A 19670-nucleotide genomic window follows, 5' to 3' on the forward strand; every position below is an offset into this window, starting at 1 on the left:
GGAGCTGCTGCCACTGCTGCTTTTGCGGCAGCATGAGCCTGACTTCGGTACGTTCAAAGATTTGGGAAGGCTGGCAGGAATTCAACAGAGAGAGGGAAATGGTGATATTTAACACTCAGGCAAACCTGAGTAGAATTTCATAGGACAAAGAAAACGCAATTATGTAGAAGAAGGAAATGCTCCCTGCTGAGTATCACAGGCCTGCTGAAATCAGTAAGGATGCAAGACCTTCTCAAAGAAAAGTTTCCTTTACAATGGAAAATATTAGGCAACCTAAATATAGGAGTCATTACCAGGTTCCCCTATAATAAGCAGTTTAAGGCCCAGCCCATTAGTATTTCTATGGTGTCATTTGTTTCTGTAACAGTCTAAGACAGGGGTCGGCAATCTTCGGCAGATAGCCCACGGCTTCCCACAGCTCCCACCGGCCAGGAACGGTAAACCGCAGCCACTGGGAGCTGCGAGGGGCCATGCCTGCGGATGGTCAATGTAAACAAAATGTTTCATGGCCTGCCAGCGGATTACCCTGATGGGCCATGTGCGAAAGGTTGCCGACCCCTGGTCTAAGAGACTGTGGACTCAATAGGAATCCTCAAATCCTTACTTGCATAAACAAATGCAGGACCAGGCCCTAAATTCTTTCACTAACTAGATTAGCTTATCCTAGATATGATACCAAAGTGAGTTCTCCTGTTCTCAGAGGAAGAAAAACTACAACATTAATATTCTTTTCTAGAATTTTGCACATAATGAGAAAATAGTCCAGGTAAGAAAGGAAAAGTGTTGGTCTTCGGAAGCAGCAACAGGAGCTTTCTGTGTTAAGTTTTATATTAATAGTGCATATTCCTAAAAGGTCAGTGCACATTAAAAATGTTCATTACATAGGGTTGCCAGTTTGGGTTGGATGTATTCCTGGAGATTTCATCACATGACATTTAATTAAAGATTGATCTTTAATTCCTGGAGACTCCAGGCCAATCCTGGAGGGTTGGCAACCCTATCATTACAAATCTGTGCTTCCATTTAAGGCTTTGTGCATTATGGGAGACATTTTCTGGTTGCTTGTCTGCCTAAGTCTGCCCAGTTCAATCAGTATTTGCACTCAAAAACTGCAGTAGATTGCTGAATAATGTAACTGCTAGAAAGCTGCAGAGGAGCATTAGACTCTGTCATCAGTCTTCCATTGTGTTAGGCCCTGGAGCACTTCCTAATACGGTAATGCAAGTGATGCTAATCAGATCCTCATATCTTGATGCCTTACAGAGTTTCTAGCAGGCCATATTAATCAATATCATCACTTTCCCATCATTGTGCAAGCAGAGTAATTTTATATATGCCTCATTTGTTGAGATTAGTATTTTTGCTCACCTTAACTTTAATAGGCAATCTGTCTTACAGACTTTGTCCTCTTACTAATTTTTGCTCATGCTGGGTAATAGTTTAACAATATGCTGAAATATTTCTGATTATCTACTTTTTGGAAGAAAAATGAGTGACTAACACAAACTTTTTCCACGAAGGCCAAGATCTTCATTTTCGATAACATTTTCAATTTAATATTTCCTTTCACAGCACATTGATTAATGTACTACATTTTTCTTCAAGTCTACATTTTTCGTCAAATGATATATTTTATACATTTCAGAATAAACACTAGTAAATATATTTGCTGACCTTTTAAGGCTTTTAGAGATCAAAAACAAAATTTCTTGTAACACCCACTGCAAAATAAGTCACTGTTAAAAAATACTATTGATATTCTCCCAAATAAACCAAAGCTATTTGAATAATATATAGGGAACATGGAAATGTCTGAAAGAGACTGACAAATAGACTTTTACGTGTTGTTTTTAAATTACAATCCAACTGCAGAAGAATACTTTAAAGGTCAAACTGATACTAAAGACAGGCAAGTAATCTGAATCATCTATGATGAATGTGCTGTTAATTATTTATAACAATGCAATAGGCAGCTGCTAAAAATTTCTGAAACTACATAGCATCTTACATTTATAGTGAAGATTTTAAAGTAAAATTTATATATTTCAATCAAAGAACGAGCATGCTGAAAAGTACAATCTATACACTTTATTCATATGAGTAGAGTACCAGCTGCTGTAATTGGAATACTTAGATTAGTAAGGCAAGTAGGATTTGGCCCTAAGTGATTCGCTATTTAAGAGCAAATTTAACACTCACTGTTCTGTTCATTTAGCTTTTCTTTGACAGGTCAGATCTATTTTTAAATAGGAAATGTGTAGTTTATTTCTTCTCAGTATTTTTTCTGAGCTAGAAGACAATGCTACTGATACTCATTGTGAGGCATGTGCCTCCTTTGATAAAGGAATAGGGAGAAGGCACATGCCTGAGCACTAGCCTCACAATAGAAGAATGATGTCTCTGAAACAGACAATGCTACCTGGGCCTTGGGAAATTACCTCTTATAACTCTCTCTCTCTCTCTCTCTCTCACTCTCCAGTGCAGACGTACCAGCTCTTGGGGATAACACTACTGCTCTACCTCACAGGTGTATTGTCACTGTTTATAAGGCGCTCAGCTTCTGCAGTGATGAAGGCCATACTAAGTTCCTAGAAACACAAACTAGTTTTTAACCACTCTTTGCTATTTATACTGCAGAGCCCATACTGCTAAGGGAGAATAAGCTAATTCTTTCCTGACTTGCACATTATCATCAGAATTGTTAACCAGGTTCCAGTTGGCAAATTTGTATTACTTGTGATGTACAAGCCAGAAAGAACTAAGTCTGACACTGGGATACTCCACGCTGAGTTCGCAGGGCTAGCAGTTAGAAAATCCAATTTTGTACATGTAAAAAATTTGATCTGTGTCACATGGGGGTTTAAAGGAGTGAGTCACTTGGTAGAGTATAACTAAGGTTACCACCTTTGAAATGCAAAAAAGGCACACCCTACCCTCTACAAGGCAACACCGCAACCTCCCTCCCCCTTCAACAGCCATATATAGAATCCAGAGAGAACACACATATAGATAAGATTGATAACATCATTTTCTTACTGAAGACGTGGGAACACTGCAGCATCTTTACCTGGACACAGAAACTTTTAACATTAGATATCCCAGTGCATTGTGATAATAATGCAAATCTTTAGACCCACATAAATAACCCAGCAGATTTAATTATTTTTCTGGCAACTGGCAAATCCACAGAAAAGCAGCCAGGATGGTCAAATATTGGTCAGGTCGTAATCCTAGGTATAACTTCTCCAAAATGCTAGCGCCCCACTCTGCCTTTCCTAATGATGCTGGAATCGATAGTTCCAATGGAACAAAAGGGTAACTGATCACCTGGATGGAATTTTCTGTAGCAAGTCACTCTTTAATTGACTCAATCAGCCCCTGACTCTTCAATTCCTGTAAGCCTTTTCAGCTTTAGGCTACTCCTCTGCTAGGGCTACTAATATAAAGACATTGACCAGCTCCTACACAGAACCCCCTCTCCATGCCCCTGCACAGGAGCTGATCAGAGCTCTAATGGGAAAGTAGGACCTCCTCTTTCCTAGCACTCCCACAGGTACTAGCGGTCAGGGAGAGGTAAGGGAGGGAGCAGGCCTCCTAACCTCCCGCTACACTGGCCAACAGGGAATGTCCATAAAGGTGGTAAAGCAGTGTGTGCTGGCTAGGAGCCCTTAAGAGGGAACCTAGCTGGGTCCCTCCATGTCACTTCCTGCACTCCTAGAACAGAAAACAGCCCATAGTTTGGAATTCCCAACTGCTAGTGGTCAACGCGGCTGCTAACTCCTCTTTAAATACTAGAAAGCTATTTCTAGGTAGCTTTATGAAAGGCTGTGGAAGAAGGCAGGGCCAGGATTACAGTAATGAGCAGGGGCAGCTCCAGGCACCAGCGCACCAAGCGCGTGCTTGGGGTGGCAAGCCGCGGGGGGTGGCCTGCCGGTCCCTCTTTATCCTGTGAGGACCTCACAACCGCAACACTTGTCCTCAGGATCACATGCCTCAGTTACTATAATCCTCACTTAGCAGGGTTTCTCCAGTCCTGGCAGCTTGTTCAGAATGCAGCCAGGACAGCACATATGCCCTCTGGCTATAGCTACTATTACCATGAAAGGGCCACTCTGTGTGCTTCTCATCAGCTGCCTGCTGCAGTGGATTGATTTTAAGATAGCACCTTTGATTTTTAAAGCCCTTAATGGTCTCAAAGTCAATTCTAGCTTCAGCCTCAGGTTGGTGGGTCTCTGTGGTCAGGCACTAGCCATCATTTAAATTCCCTACCTCTGCTTCTTAGGGTGGGTCTAAAATGTGGGAATTGGTTCTCCCTATAGGTTCTCCATCAAGCTCTCCCTGACTTTTATAAAACACCTTAAAACTTCTTGCTATGAAGGTTTATTTGTTACTGTAAGAATTGTGGACCCTATATTCATGTCTCTCTGTCCTTTTACCCATTTTTCCCTTTTGTTTTTTCTAGATCCCTTTGATTTTATTTTTTCAAAGGTAGTTTTACTATTTTAATTCTTTTAATTATTGCAATGTTTTTAATGAAGGACAGTTCTTTAGTTCTATTACACTCATTATTTATCATTATCATCATGAGATGGGGCAAAAGCCACTAAGTAGCACAATGTAACCAGGGCCAACTCTAGGTTTTTTGCTGTCCCAAGCCAAAAAAAAAAAAGCACATGCTTGGTTTTCTGGTGCCTAGAGCCAGTCCTGAATGTAACATTTCTAAATGGTTCCAAAAGGAATAATGGTTTTAAACGGCCCTAGGCGAATGCAAGATACCTCTGAACAGGGAGTGCCTGCAGTAGCCCTGTTAAAAACAAATACTGTATCTGCACTGTGGATAGACAGGTTACAATGAGAGAGAGAGAGAAAGAGCATTCAGCTCTGCTCGTATAATAACAAAATGAAGTGTGTCGGGAAAATGCCATAATCTCCAGATTTACACATGCTGCATTAAGATCTATGCCTACATTAATATGAAGTTTGTTTTGTTATTATACAAGCAAAAACACACACCATATTAAAGCTGTACTTAAATAACTAAAAAAAAGGGAAATGTTAATTATATAACAATATATGGTCAACATACAATAATTTGCTTAACACTGTTAATTCCGTATTTACATATGTACCAATATGCGTCAGAACAGTATAATTTTAATTTCTTATTGTAAATGACCAAAACATCATAATTGAAATCCTCCCTCCAAAAAAACCCCTAAAAATCCATGCCTGAACTGAACAATATAGCTGGTGGCTAGTTCCAAACAAACCCCATCCTGCATATAGGGAATGAACTAGGCTCAATTCTGTATTCACTAACAATTCAAACCTCAGAAGCTACAGGAGCATTGTCTGTCAGCATTTTTGAGAGAAACGGATATAATCCCACCTACTGTTTAGCTGTGCTAGACTTTCTGTACAAACAAGGCTATCACATTATTGAGAAGCAAAAGAATATCTCATCAAGTACTGGAGCTGCTCAATCAGAGGAAGGCATTTAATGTCATTTCCTTTACAATATACAGCTTTAATTTTTAAAATACCAGGCAGTGTCCATCCTAGAAATCTTCATAAGAAGTATGGCAATCAACAGGTCTCTTTACACCTCCACTCTGAACTACCATATCTCCAAATCAATCCCCTTTCTCTATCAACAGGAGACTTCCCTGATATCACTCAATTTCCCCTCTCCACCACTGTGAGATTCCTGCCATTTCCTCTTTCTGCCCTACCCCGCATACAAAGTTCCCACCTGCACTCCAGCCTCAACCTTTCCATGGCTTTTGATATTGTTGATCACCCCCTTCTCCAGGACATTCTGTCCCCCCTCGGCTTTCATTGCCTCCACTCCCTTCCCTTTACCTTTTCAATGTATCCTTTGATGATTTCTCTCTCACTCCCTCTGCAAAGGACCTACAGGGCTTTGTCCTTGTCCACTCTGTTGCTTGGCCTTGGCCAACCTTATCCATTCACACAAATTTAACAATCATCTTTATTCTGATGGCTTTCAAATCTGTTTCCCCATGCCTGACCAGTCTCTGCCTGTCCAGTCCTGTATATTTAAATATCTTTCTCTGAGGTTTCAACCTGGATGGCTCACTGACAACTCAAGCTGAACATGCTCATGCAGCGCAGAAGCACTATCACTTCGGATATTTAAAACTAGACTGAACACAAAACAAGAAGGAATCACATATAATATGGTTCTTCTCTGACAAATGACATTGGGGGTCCCATGGTGGTTGTCTCTCAGTGATTTCCATATCAAATGCATTTATCTTAAAAGTAAAATTAATAGGTATGAGCCTTGATAGTTTGACTCTTAGAGAATTTCTTATGTGCGTTTTGCTAAAAATAATTGATTTCTTGTGCTATTTTCACTGTCTGTATTAAACTACTTATTTTTTGATTAGGCACGTTAAACTTCTAACCTCATTTTATCTTAAATTGGGGCAATGATTTAATTATTTTACCTATACCCAGTAAAAGGTTTTTAGTAGCACACATGCTTTAAGCCCACACTATTATTATAAAATTGACTAAATACATTAGGAATATTTTCACAGGAGAAAATTATATGTCTCTGCAGAATGTTTTACAGCAAAGACCTTTATCCAAGAGTGTTACATCATAAGTGACACCATCTGTTCTACACTTCAGCTTGCAAGAAATACTGACTGTAAAACAAAACGTAATGAAGTCTTTCTGAAAAACTACTGCCTTGTGATCCTTAAAATATGCACATATTTCAAGGAGTCAATAATCAGACTAATCTAATTAAGAAATAGATAATTAAAAGACCATCAAAAATGTTGGTAAATCATGCTCAGGACACATAACCTGATGTTTGCACTAGTTTTTATGTAGGATTAAAATAGTAATGGAACCTCATCTGAGATTTAATCTATGGATGATTTAGAGAGATTAAATTGCACTCAAACAGGCTTTATAATAAAAAATTCCATTAAAAATTCAACATTAAACATCACAGGAACCTGCAATAATTGCGGTATCTTTCTGTACATATAACAGGAGGTGTTACAGTACCAGTCACTACAGAGGCTAAGATTTACACAGCCACCAGAAGTTGTCTATAGTAGTAGTACAATGACTAAGGTTGTTGCACTACACTGTAACATGAAAAACAGGTCACAAGAAACAAGATTAGAAATTAAAGCTGCCTTCGCAAACATGATCCCAGCATGTAATCCCTTCACCAATTTTTACTTAAAGCATCAATTCTTTCTTTATTAAGATTTTTGGGAGAGAGAGGGCCTTAAATTGCATTTTTTACTTGTGAGCAAGGATCTTTAAGACAATCTCATTACAAGCACATTGCCATCTATTCATGGGTTTTCTGCATCAAAAATTAGAAAGTAGCTTAGTTTCCCTTTGGCCTAGCAAAAAAAGAGATCTCCCTAAGAAACTAATTTTAAAAGGAAACACACTGATAATGTTGATATCATGATAATGATTAAAAATGAGGTCTTCTATGCATGATAGTAAAGCTTTATTTCCCCTAAGATATTATCCTTAAAAGACCTATAAGAGGAGATAGTGTTGCCTAGTGGCCAGCGCACTGGCCTGGGACTCAGGATATCTGGGTTCCACACCTAGCTTTGCTGCTGGGTGACCTTCGGCAAGTCACTTCCCCTCTCAGATTCCCCATCTGTATAACAGGGATAATGATACTGAACTCCTTTGTAAAGCGCTTGAAATCAACTGATGAAAAGGATTAGATCTGAGAAGCTGGCTAGCTTCGATTTATCAGTTCACCAGCAGCTCTATCGAAACATCAAGGCCTCAACCCTACAAAGACTTACGCACATACATAATGTTATGCATGCAAGCAGTTCTACTGAAATCAACACTCACAAACTAAAGTTGTGCAATACCAGTCTGATGGCCACCTTCTTGGGGACTTAACAAGGGACCTTCAGAGTTGAAAGTATGAGTTTCTCGAGCTGGAGCTTAGAAGCCAAGGCTCCCCAGGTGACACTGTAATGGACTCATATCTTTTTTCATTCAGGTACAGAGGGGGTCCTGAAACACATATGCACCCTCAGGTTATGCCTATGTCAACTCTTTGCAGACTGGGGCCTGCAACTAAAAGGCATAAAAGAGGAGAGGATTTTCAGATCGCTCGTCACAGCATCCAAGCCACAGGTGTAAAAAACAATCAAAGCTACAGTGCCCCAATCACCCAGGCCACTGCAACTGTTTCCATCCAGGAGACCGCAGTGTTCACTTGAGCCTGTCAGCAGCTCAACAGGTCTCTGAGGAATGCAGCAGTCAGTTTATACAATTAGAATCAGAGCAGCAAATTTCAGGTCAGGGGATGTATCCTGGGGCTGAAGGGAGCGGACTTACTACAATTGCTGATTGCCAGAAAATTAATTAACGAGATTAGTCTGATGACCAATATATTAGGGATTTTCAGTTCCTACTTTTGCCAGCTGTTTTGCTTAAACACACTGTAGACATTACCCTGGGGATGATACTACATTGTGTGTTTATTTCAGTAGCTGCTTGATCTTTTATTTTTCAATTTTCTGCACAATACTTTTAAAAAAAGATGGCTTTACAAAAACAAGGATTATTGAGCAAACAGAAGATACAGGAGCTGAACTGCTGTAATGGCCCCATCCTACCAGGTAAGGAATGCTTCCTAACTGGTGTGCAGTGCCCTGATCTCTCAGAGAGCTAAGGCACTCAAGGAGGTGCCAGGAAGTACACAGCACCTTGAAAGAGCAGGCCCTAACAAGTCTGTGCAAAACAGCACACAGTAAAATGCCAAGCATTATCGGAATAGCTATCAAGGACAATTTACTTCCATGCATCTATTATTGAACACACAAAAACACAAACTATGGCAAAACCTGTAATATAAACCAATATTGCCCTCAGCAATCTCTGCTACAGGAAACAGACAGACCATCACACCAATATTTTAACAGAATTTCTGCTCACAATGCAGGATTGGATGGCATTACTACTTACAGTATTAAATGCTCAATCCAGTTGAAATTAACCTAGGCAGCTGCAGTCTCCCAGAAGCTCTGTAGAATTCCTATTAATCCAGTAGCTAGACTCAGCCCTTGGTTAGGCAAAATAATCTAGGGTGGTTGAAAGTCCACAGTGAGTTCTGCAGTTGGCTAGCATGTTCCCAAAATGGGAAGCACGGATCATGGTTGGGGCACTGATCCAGCACACTGGAGCCTTTGCCAGTGGGCTCCTCTGCCCCCTGCCCCCAATTTAATTTAAAACTACCTTCCTCCAGAGGAAACCTGTAGCATGCTCATCCTCCAAAGTGAAACCCTCTGGGGCACAGCTGTCCCTGCTGGCACAGGCAGGCGCATGTAACTTTTCCCTATGCCAGTGAGGGTGAATTGAGCCCAATAGCTGCCACTGTGACAGTGATGTTGATGGGAGAAATACCCTTTTATTCACCAAACCCACATAACCCCTTCCTTTAAAGCAGGCTCGCTGGGCCTTATTCTCATTTACACTGAAGCTCCTTTACACTGCCAGAACAATTTAAATAAGAATCAGGCCTTCTGACTGCCTGGCTTCATTGTCATGCACGGGAATCAAGCTCATGATAATGACATTGGAGGAATTGCACAACAGATACTCAGGACATATCCAGACATCCTGCTGCAAGGGAAGCTTCATCATGAACTGAGGAACCACCTTAAAAGGAGTCATGGCCAAATGTTTCTGTTCTGCTCTGGCCAACCTGGGAAGCCCTTTCCTGAAGGTAACTAACAAAAGCAGCTTTGATAACCACAGGTAAAACTGTCTACACCTGTAAAGTTCCCAGAGTTGGCCACAAACTCCTGTGTTCCCAACTTACTCAAACCATTTCCTGATTTTGGCCTGCTGCTGCCCTCCCTAAGAGGCTAGCCTGTGTGCCACCGGCCTCTCTCCTCACTTATGCTATCTCTCCATTCCTCTACCAGCCTGTCACAGTGCAAAAAGCACTGTGAGATCAAAAGAGACAAACGAAGAGAATGTCATCTGTCTGCTGTCTGTCTATCTAGCAGCTTCACATCAGGAATGCTCCTCCCAATTATGATGACAGTAATGGGGAGATTGGTTAGAGTGCCATGAGAGGGAAAGAAGAAATACTGGATGAGTCAGTGTTTTGATTTAGGGAGCTCCTCATTCTCTGAGACACAACATTTCTCACTATTAGTGCTGTTTGTTTTGACTCTTTGTATTTCTCTCACTTAGGACAATGAAAATACATTCAATTTCACTCTGGAATGTAGTCTCTTTCCAGCCAATTTCAATTTCATGTTCTCATTCATTAGTACTACGTATTTTGGGGTTGCAAAGAAGGCAGAGAATTTCTGGGGAACAGGGGAGATTAAATGGAATTTCATGTAAATTCACTGAAATGTTAAATAATTTGAGGGTTTGTAAAAGTATGTTATTAAAAATATTAAATTTGGGGGCAAATGTCACCTATTTAATTCTATTTTTCCATTATGCAGATATTTGAAATCTTAGAGCAAGGAAGTGATAAGACTGGTATCTAACAGCAATCTGCTGACAAACATCTCTTCCAAATGTAACCATAATAACAAGAAACATACAAAACTGAGATTTGCCACATTAATAAAACATAGAGCTCTTGCACATTAGTACATTCAAACCAATATTTTGTTCTCAAAGCAAAAAATAGTGATTTCACATTGGAATATAATTCAGTCACTCAAACAACCCTCTTGTACAAATGGATATCAGAATCCTTCCAGCAACTGAGTTTGCTGGCTTTAAAATAAAAAACCTTCAGATGACAGAGTACCAGAATAAAAATGTGTTGTCCTGGAAACAGACTCCTAGTTTCACAATCTACAGTATGCATTTCCAAGTGGCTGTTGATAAATGTTTATGTGTGTATTTAAAAAAACCCTCTGTTTAATCTGAATTGTTGCAGAAATGTCAAGAAAGAGGATAACACAGCTCCCTTTATCCAGAATCTCTTTTTGCTGTTAGACTTCCACAAGTATCTTTTCTCTGTCCCTTGGGTCTGTAACCCTGGATGTAACAGCAGGACTGTGATCAATACATTGACTTGGCACTATCCAACTAATTCTCAACAAAACCAGGATGACTGGGTGTCTTGAGGTGATATAACTCTGAGAGCTGTGATTCCAAAATAGTCTGATCAGTCATTTTCGTGCTCTCAGTTAATCCACTGATTCATCTTTACTAGCTTGAGTACAATTTTTCAGTAGGTTCTAAAAGATGAGTTCTCCTCATTTTCCATGTTAGTACCTTGATATGGAAGTGAAAAGAGATATGAGTCTAGATACCCAAAAGCTAACAGAGTTTGGTTGAATATATCCAAGATGCTCTTTGTCTACGTAGCTCTCCAAACTATACACCTGCTCTGTAGTAGCAACTAGATGAAATGTAGCATTCCGCATATTGATTGCAGAGTGTATCAGGCCTCATTTCTTAATCAAGTTCCAACAAGGAATAAATCAAAGAATACTAAGCACCTGTACCTGGAGGAGACACTGATTCTGGTGTCTTCTGCTGTTTAGTTAAGACTGCAGAGCCTTTGGTCTTGGTGGTTCGAGATCTGGTTAGGAAAAAAAACTTTGTTGGAATGCTTTGTTTTATGTTTCATTGTTTTTATGGATTTAATATAGCAAACCCTAAAATGATTCAAAGTCCCACAACAGAAATGAAAACAATGTACTAAAATAACAGTTAAATTATGTCATTGAAAAGAGCACTGCAGGAACTAGGTTAGAATGTTCCAATTTTAGCCCCACTACATTCATTTCAACAGGTTTAGTTTTACTGGTTTTGTTTAACTAACTCCAGTGAAATACTACATAATCCATAGTTGGGCAATATTTTCTGAAATCTATCAATCTTTTCAGTATTCAGTATTCAGTTGATCTCAGACAACAAAAATCATGGGATGCATTTTTAAAATCCTTAGATTCATCCACTGTAAAATTCTCTACTGAAAGAGACTCCTATCCTAAACCAACATAGAATATGAGTCACCAAGCAATGTATTACCCCAACTGTAAGTAAGGTTTATTTAAATGTGAGTAACTTGGTAGCAAATCAGTCCAGAAATGTTTCAAAAAGCACCACAGATGTTAGGTCTTAGTTGTAAATTCACATTTCTAAAACTTCCAGGCAATGATCAAGGAAGAGCCTTACAATTCATAAGCCCATAAAAACAGATGCACTAAAAGAAACATAGCTATGCAGCCATAGGCATTGGGCCATGAAGCCAAACATTTGGAAGCACGTGGAAGGCAAATCTGATTCTGCTGATTAAATGGAACGAGTTGGTTCTATGTCATTTAAACTTTAAATCTAAGCTATGTCATAGGAGTTCTGAAAAACTTATTGAGTGCTTCCCAAGATCACAAAGTCTTTTAAATGTCTACTGGGTCTTCTTTATTTACTATACTAGTTCATGTTTGCTTTGTTGTACTGTTTATCTCAGAGCTTGCTTTGATTAGCCTTTCATTAACTGTAATAAATCTCTGTTATCCCTAACAGAGTTTTAAATGCTGCTGTGTTTGACTAATTTAAACCACCACTTAAAATCATACTAGATTTTTACAGAACTACACTATAAATGTTGCAGTCTCTTCTCCTCCATCAGCCAGCATTATTTGTAATACCCTTCAGGATAACCTAGTGCAAATTTCATACAAATCAGATGTAAGAGAAATATACACCAGGCTTTCTGAGAAATGTACTCACTGAATCATAGGGGTAAAAAACAAAACAGTGATCCATCCCATCCCCTTTTCCAACAGTCTTTTCCAAAATAGACAAGTGATTTTTACCCTAGCAACTCTCGGTGGGTCGGCTGAGGCGCCCCCTGGAGTGGCGCCGTTATGGCGCCCGATATATGCCCCTGCCGACCCGGCGCCCCCTCAGTTCCTTCTTGCCGGCTACTCCGACAGTGGGGAAGGAGGGCGGGTTTGGAATGGATATGAGCAACACATCTCGAAGAACAACAGTTACAAAGGTGAGTAACTGTCTTTTCTTCTTCAAGTACTTGCTCATACGGATTCCAATTAGGTGATTCCCAAACCTTACCTAGGCGGTGGGGTAGGAGTTAGATGTTGCAGATCAAAGAACCGCTGAACCAAATGCTGCGTCATCCCTGGACTGTTGCACTATAGCATAGTGGGAAGCGAAGGTATGTACGGATGACCAAGTCGCTGCCCTGCAGATTTCCTGTATGGGCACATGAGCTAGAAAGGCGGAGGACGACGCTTGAGCCCGAGTAGAATGGGCAGTAAGCCAGGTAGTCGGGACACCCGCCAAGTCATGCACGAATGCAAGATGTAATCCAAGACGAAATTCGCTGCAAGGAGACCGGGAGACCTTTCATCCGGTCTGCTACTGCTACAAACATCTGGGATGTCTTTCTAAAGGGCTTAGTTCGTTCAATATAAAAGGCGAGAGTCTTGCGAATGTCTAGGGAATGTAGCTGCTGTTCCCGTCGTGAAGCGTGGGGCTTCGGAAAGAAGACCGGAAGGAAGATGTCTTGATTGACATGGAAGGCAGACACCACCTTAGGGAGGAAGGCGGGGTGTGGTCGCAGCTGTACCTTGTTGTCAGGACTGAGATCCCCACTTTGAACTTTAGGGTACAAATGTAGGGGCCTGCGTGAAAAACTTCTAAGCTTAACTACCAGCTTAGCTCTGGTTCGGCTGCCACCATCAATGGATTCCCTCCCTGGGAAGCCTTGAAAAACCCTCACCAAATCCCTGGTGAAAACAAATCCAAAACCCCTTGGATCTTAAAACAAGGAGAAATTAACCATTCCCCTCCTTCCTCCCACCAACTCCTGGTGAATCAAGATCCAAAACCCCTTTGGATCTAAAACAAGGAAAAATCAATCAGGTTCTTAAAAAGAAGGTTTTTAATTAAAGAAAAAGGTAAAAATCATCTCTGTAAAATCAGTATGGAAATTAACCTTACAGGGTAATCAAACTTAAAGAGCTCAGAGGACTCCCCTCTAGTCTCAGGTTCAAAGTACAGCAAACAAAGATAAACACTCTAGTAAAAGGTACATTTACAAGTTGAGAAAAACAAAGGAAAACTAACACGCCTTGCCTGGCTATTTACTTACAAGTTTGAAATAGGAGAGGCTTGGTTAGAAAGATGTGGAGAACCTGGATTGATGTCTGGTCCCTCTCATTCCCGGAGAATGAACACACTCCCAAACAAAGAACACAAACAAAAGCCTTCCCCCCCCAAGATTTGAAAGTATCTTGTCCCCTTATTGGTCCTTTAGGTCAGATGCCAGCCAGGTTACCTGAGCTTCTTAACCCTTTACAGGGAAAAGGATTTTGGAGTCTCTGGCCAGGAGGGATTTATAGTACTGTACACAGGACAGCTATTACCCTTCCCTTTATAGTTATGACACTTGTCCTTATGGAACACCGTGTATGGTGCATCCGATGTAAGAGCTCGAAGCTCCGATACTCGTCTCGCTGATGTGATAGTGATGAGGAAAGCTGTTTTCCAGGAAAGGTACAGAAGGGAGCAGGTGGCCATCGGCTCAAAGGGGGGACCTATGAGTCTAGAGAGGACGAGGTTGAGGTCCCACGTAGGGGTCAGATGACGGATTTCCAGATTCAGCCGTTCCAAACCCTTGAGGAACCGGTTGACCATAAGATTGGAGAAAATCGAGCGGCCATTTTTGCCTGAAATCGCTGCCAGGTGTACCTTGATAGGTGATACCGCTAGACCTTGTCGTTTGAGTGACAAGAGGTAATCTAGGATGGTAGGTATTGGAACCTGTAGGGGGACAGCGTCCTTCAGGGCACACCAGCAGGAGAAGCGTTTCCACTTGGCTAGATATGTGGACCTAGTGGAGGGCTTTCTGCTTCCTAATAGGACTTGCTGCATCAAACTGGAGCAGCGCAGCTCAGATTGTGTCAGCCATGCAGCATCCATGCTGTGAGATGAAGGGACTGCAGGTCCGGTTGGCATAACCTGCCGTGATCCTCCGTGATCAGGTCTGGCCACAATGGGAGAGGAATTGGCTTGGTCACCAACAGATCGAGGAGTGTGGTGTACCAATGTTGTCTGGGCCACATTGGTGTGACCAAGATTAGGCGGGCCTTGTCCCTGCGTAACTTCAGAAGGACCTTGTGGACCAACGGAAACAGAGGGAAGGCGTAGAGCAGCTGGTCTTTCCACGGTATCAGGAAGGCGTCTGACAGGGAGCCCGGGGAGCGTCCCTGGAGAGAGCAGAACACTTGGCACTTCAGATTCTCATGGGAGGCGAAGAGGTCTATGTGGGGAAACCCCCACATCTGGAAAATGGAATGAATGACGTCTGGACATATTGACCACTTGTGAGTCATAAAGGATCTGCTGAGGCGATCTGCCAAGGTGTTCTGGACTCCCGGGAGAAATGACGCCACCAGGTAGATTGATTGGGCTATGCAGAACTCCCAGAGGCGAATGGCTTCCTGGCATAGTAGGGACGACTGTGCTCTGCCTTGCTTGTTGATGTAAAACATGGCCGTTGTGTTGTCTGTGAAGACAGTGACACAACGGCCTTGCGGGTGTTCAAAGAATACCTGACACGCCAGGCGCACTGCCCTCAGTTCCTGGATGTTGATGTGGAGGGATATTTCCTGCGCGGACCAGAGGCCTTGAGTGCAAAGGTCCGCGAGGTGAGCGCCCCAGCCCAGGGAGGACGCGTCCGTGGTGAGGACTAGAGAAGGTTGCGGTGCATGGAATGGTATTCCCCCCCAAACATGGTTGGGATTTAGCCACCAACTCAGAGAGGACAATACCTTCGTAGGCACCGTGAGTACTGTGTCCAAACTGTCCCAGCCTGGACGGTACACTGACGAGAGCCAGATCTGAAGCGGGCGGAGGCGTAGCACTGCTCTACAGCCAAAATGCTTCTGAAATAAATGTAGTCAAACTTTACTAATTCTGGGTCACTAAGAATGAAAATGATGCTTAAAATTGTTGATTGGCTCTAGTTTTCAAGGTATGCTATAGGGTCAGTATATACGACCCTTGACTTGGGAATGGCGGAGGATAAGTGAGTTATAAAGGGAAGGGATCTCAATTTAAACCTGAAATGACTAAAATACATCTTTGACTGGATCTATGAATAAATCTATGACTGGGTTTGGACAGTACTTGCTTTTTAGGCAAAACAATGAATGATGCAATCTGAAACTGGTATTGAGTCATACGTGATATGAATTGCATCATGTTATTCCTAGAAGTCATGGATGATGCAATCATAACAAAGCTTACATCACTCTGCTGAACAAATTGCCCTATATCAGCTCTAGAAATCATACAGTGTCGTGCTCTTTTATTTGTCAGTGTTTGATTTTGCAAAGGGACACATTTCTGTTTAGCCAAAGTGAGCAGAGATGCCTCGTACTTGCGTGAACCATGCAGATAATTTCTGCTATGTTTGTGGTGAAGTGCCTTTTGCATCACAAAAGCGCAGTATAACCACTTTGGTTAAGAAAGCCTATCACCTTTATTTTGGCTGCAAAATTGGAGATCAGGACAAGAGGTGGGCCCCACACATATGCTGCAACACTTGTGCAACAAATCTTTGCCAGTGGTTGAACAGGAAAAGGAAATCTATGCCTTTTGCAGTGCCAATGATTTGGAGAGAGCCAACAGATCATACCAGCAATTGTTACTTCTGCATGGTGCCTCCAGTTGGGAAAAGTGTGTCAAAGAAGAAAAAGTGGACTGTGCATTATCCAAACATTCCATCAGCTATACGCCCAGTACCCCGTGGAGAAGGACTGCCGGTTCCTGATACACCAGAATCATTCTCACTTGAGTCAGACGAGGAATAGGAAGAGGATGAAACTTCTGGTCCTGAACCATCAATGTCACAGGACCCACATTTTCTCCCATCCTCCTCCTCTGAACCACACCTCAGAACACAAGGTGAACTGAATGACCTTGTCAGGGATTTGGAACTACCCAAGAGTAAGGCAGAGCTGTTGGGCTCCAGACTACAGCAGTGGAATCTCCTGGCAGGTGATGTTAGGGTTTCCATGTTCCGTGACCGTCAAAAGGATCTTGTCCATTTCTTCTTCATGGAAGGTGATCTTGTAGCCTGCAACAACATCGATGGTGTGATGGCAGCCTTCAACATCATTCACGATCCAGATGAATGGAAACTGTTCATTGATTCATCGAAGACGAGTCTTAAAGCTGTTTTATTGCATAATGGCAATGTTTTGCCATCAATTCCAGTTGGTCATGCAGTCCATATGAAGAAAACCTATGACAACATGAAACAACTTTTGAGGTGCACAAACTATGACCAACATCAGTGGCAGCTTTGTGGCAATTTGAAGGTTGTTGCTCTCTTGCTTGGTCTGCAGAGTGGATACACAAAGTACTGCTGTTTTCTCTGCGAATGGGATAGTCGTGCAAGAGATTCCCACTACATCAAGAAAGATTGGCCACTCCGACAGTCATTGGACCCTGGGAGGAAAAGTGTTCAGCATCCACCACTTGCTGAATCAAGGAAGATTTTGTTAACACCCTTACACATCAAGCTGGGTCTGATGAAGAACTTTGTCAAGGCCACTGACAAAACACAAGCAGCTTTCAAGTACCTCTGTGGAAAATTTCCAAGGTTAAGTGAAGCTAAGATAAAAGAAGGTGTCTTTGTTGGTCCTCAGATTCATGAACTTCTTCGAGATGATGTATTTGACCATGCACTGCATGGCAAGGAAAAGACGGCATGGAAAGCCTTCCAGTTAGTGGCAATAAATTTTCTCAGAAACAACAAGGCAGACAACTACCGGTTGTTGATGGAAAACCTCCTCAAAGCATACAAAAGCCTTGGTTGCAACATGTCACAAAAGATAAATTTTTTGCACTCTCATCTAGATTTTTTTCCACCGAACTGCGGAGCAGTGAGCGACAAGCACGGCGAGCGATTTCACCAGGACATTGCAACAATGGAGAAACGCTATCAGGGCAAATGGAGCCCATCAGTACTTGCAGACTACTGCTGGACAGTGACAAGAGATGCTCCATTTAATGAATACAAGAGACAAGCCAAGAAGCGCCGAGTAGACACTGAATAGGACTAAACTATGTACATAATAGTTTTTTGCCTTTTGTTTCATAATAAATTTTATTTATATAACCCTTTTGCTGATTTTTAAAGTGTTACATAAACAGGATAGGTGAAATATTATCATGTAAAGCAATCATAAACACATGAAAAGACCTAGGTTTACAATTTATGATTAAAACTCTACTATCTACACAATATACATAGACATAAAATGTAAAAATTTAAATATCTTAGAAACAGTAGCCAATCAGTTGTTTTAATTGTGATATTTGAATTCAGCACATCAAAATACATAATAAATAGCACATTTTATCTCTGAAGCAGACGACTTCTCAAAAATTGTAGACCAGTGTAATCTGGCATGTTTGGTCACGAAGGTGCACGAGGCCATGTGGCCCAGAAGACCGAGGCACGTGCGTGCTGTCAAGGTTGGGAAGCTTTGGAGGCCGAGGATAATGGTCATCCTGGACTGAAAGCGGGTCTGTGGAAGGCAAGCCTTGGCGAGATTCGAGTCCAGGACTGCCCTAATGAAGTCTAGTCTTTGGGTCGGCTCTAAAGTGGACTTTTCAGTGTTGAGCAGCAGGCCCAGCTGCCTGAAGCAGGTGATGACGAAGCGAATGTGAGACCGCACCTGTAGCTCGGACCGCCCCAGTCGTCGAGGTACGGAAACACTTGGACCTGATGTCTGCAGAGCCAGGCCGCTACGACGGCCATACATTTTGTGAAGACCCTTGGCGCTGTGGACACGCCGAAGGGGAGGACAGCAAATTGGAAATGTTGGTGTCCAACCACAAAGCGAAGGAACCGCCTGTGCGGCGGATAGATCGCTATGTGGAAGTACGCGTCCTTCATGTCGAGGGCGGCGTACCAGTCTCCAGGATCCAGGGATGGGATAATTGTTCCCAGGGTGACCATGCGGAACTTCAACTTTACCATGAATTTGTTGAGTCCGCGTAGGTCTAGGATGGGCCGAAGCCCCCCCTTTGCCTTGGGGATTAGGAAGTAGCGGGAGTAAAACCCCCTGTCCCTCAAGTCCTTTGGTACCTCTTCCACGCTCCAACAGACAGGAGCCTTTGTACCTTCTGCAAGAGGAGTTGCTCGTGAGAAGGGTCCCTGAAGAGGGACAGGGAGGGAGGGTGGGAAGGGGGGGCGAAAGAAACTGAAGGTGGTATCCTGTTTTCACTGTGCGAAGGACCCAGCAATCTGATGTTATGTGGGACCACGCAGGGAGGAAAAAGGAGAGGCGGTTGGAGAAAGGTAGGGAAGGATCCTGGGAGGAGACTGGTGCTCCATCCTCCAGGGCGGCTTCAAAAGTTTTGTCTGGTGGTCTTGGGTGGCCCTGATTCTGGCCTGACTGCGGACCAGGTTGACGCCTCCTAGTGCTGCGACCATGCCTTCTAGGAGGGTCTTGTCGCGGTCAAGGGTTGGGGTAAGTGCGCTGCGGTTGGGGCCGGAAGGGCCTATGTTGTGTCATTGGGGTATGCATACCCAGTGAGCGAATGGTGGCCCGGCTATCCTTCAAACTTTGCAGTGTGGAACCAGTCTTTTCCGAGAAGAGACCTTGTCC

General features: G+C 42.4%; 1 protein-coding gene across 8 annotated transcripts in view; it reads right to left on the minus strand.

Annotated features, from left to right (window-relative positions):
- CCDC85A (coiled-coil domain containing 85A) overlaps window positions 1–19670 on the minus strand; it is a 181805-nt gene that overhangs the window by 138764 nt on the left and 23371 nt on the right. Inside the window, exon 3 of one of the 8 annotated variants that reach the window (XM_054024095.1) lies at window positions 11242–11596. The exons of the other annotated variants lie outside the window; for them this stretch is intronic. Coding sequence (XP_053880070.1) covers window positions 11559–11596 — 38 coding nt within the window. The 3' untranslated portion in view covers window positions 11242–11558. Of the gene's footprint in view, window positions 1–11241; window positions 11597–19670 lie in introns of those variants that run through there. 8 annotated transcript variants of the gene reach the window in all.

This window comes from Malaclemys terrapin, chromosome 3 (genome assembly GCF_027887155.1).
Source record: "Malaclemys terrapin pileata isolate rMalTer1 chromosome 3, rMalTer1.hap1, whole genome shotgun sequence".
NCBI classification, from domain to species: Eukaryota; Metazoa; Chordata; order Testudines; family Emydidae; genus Malaclemys; species Malaclemys terrapin.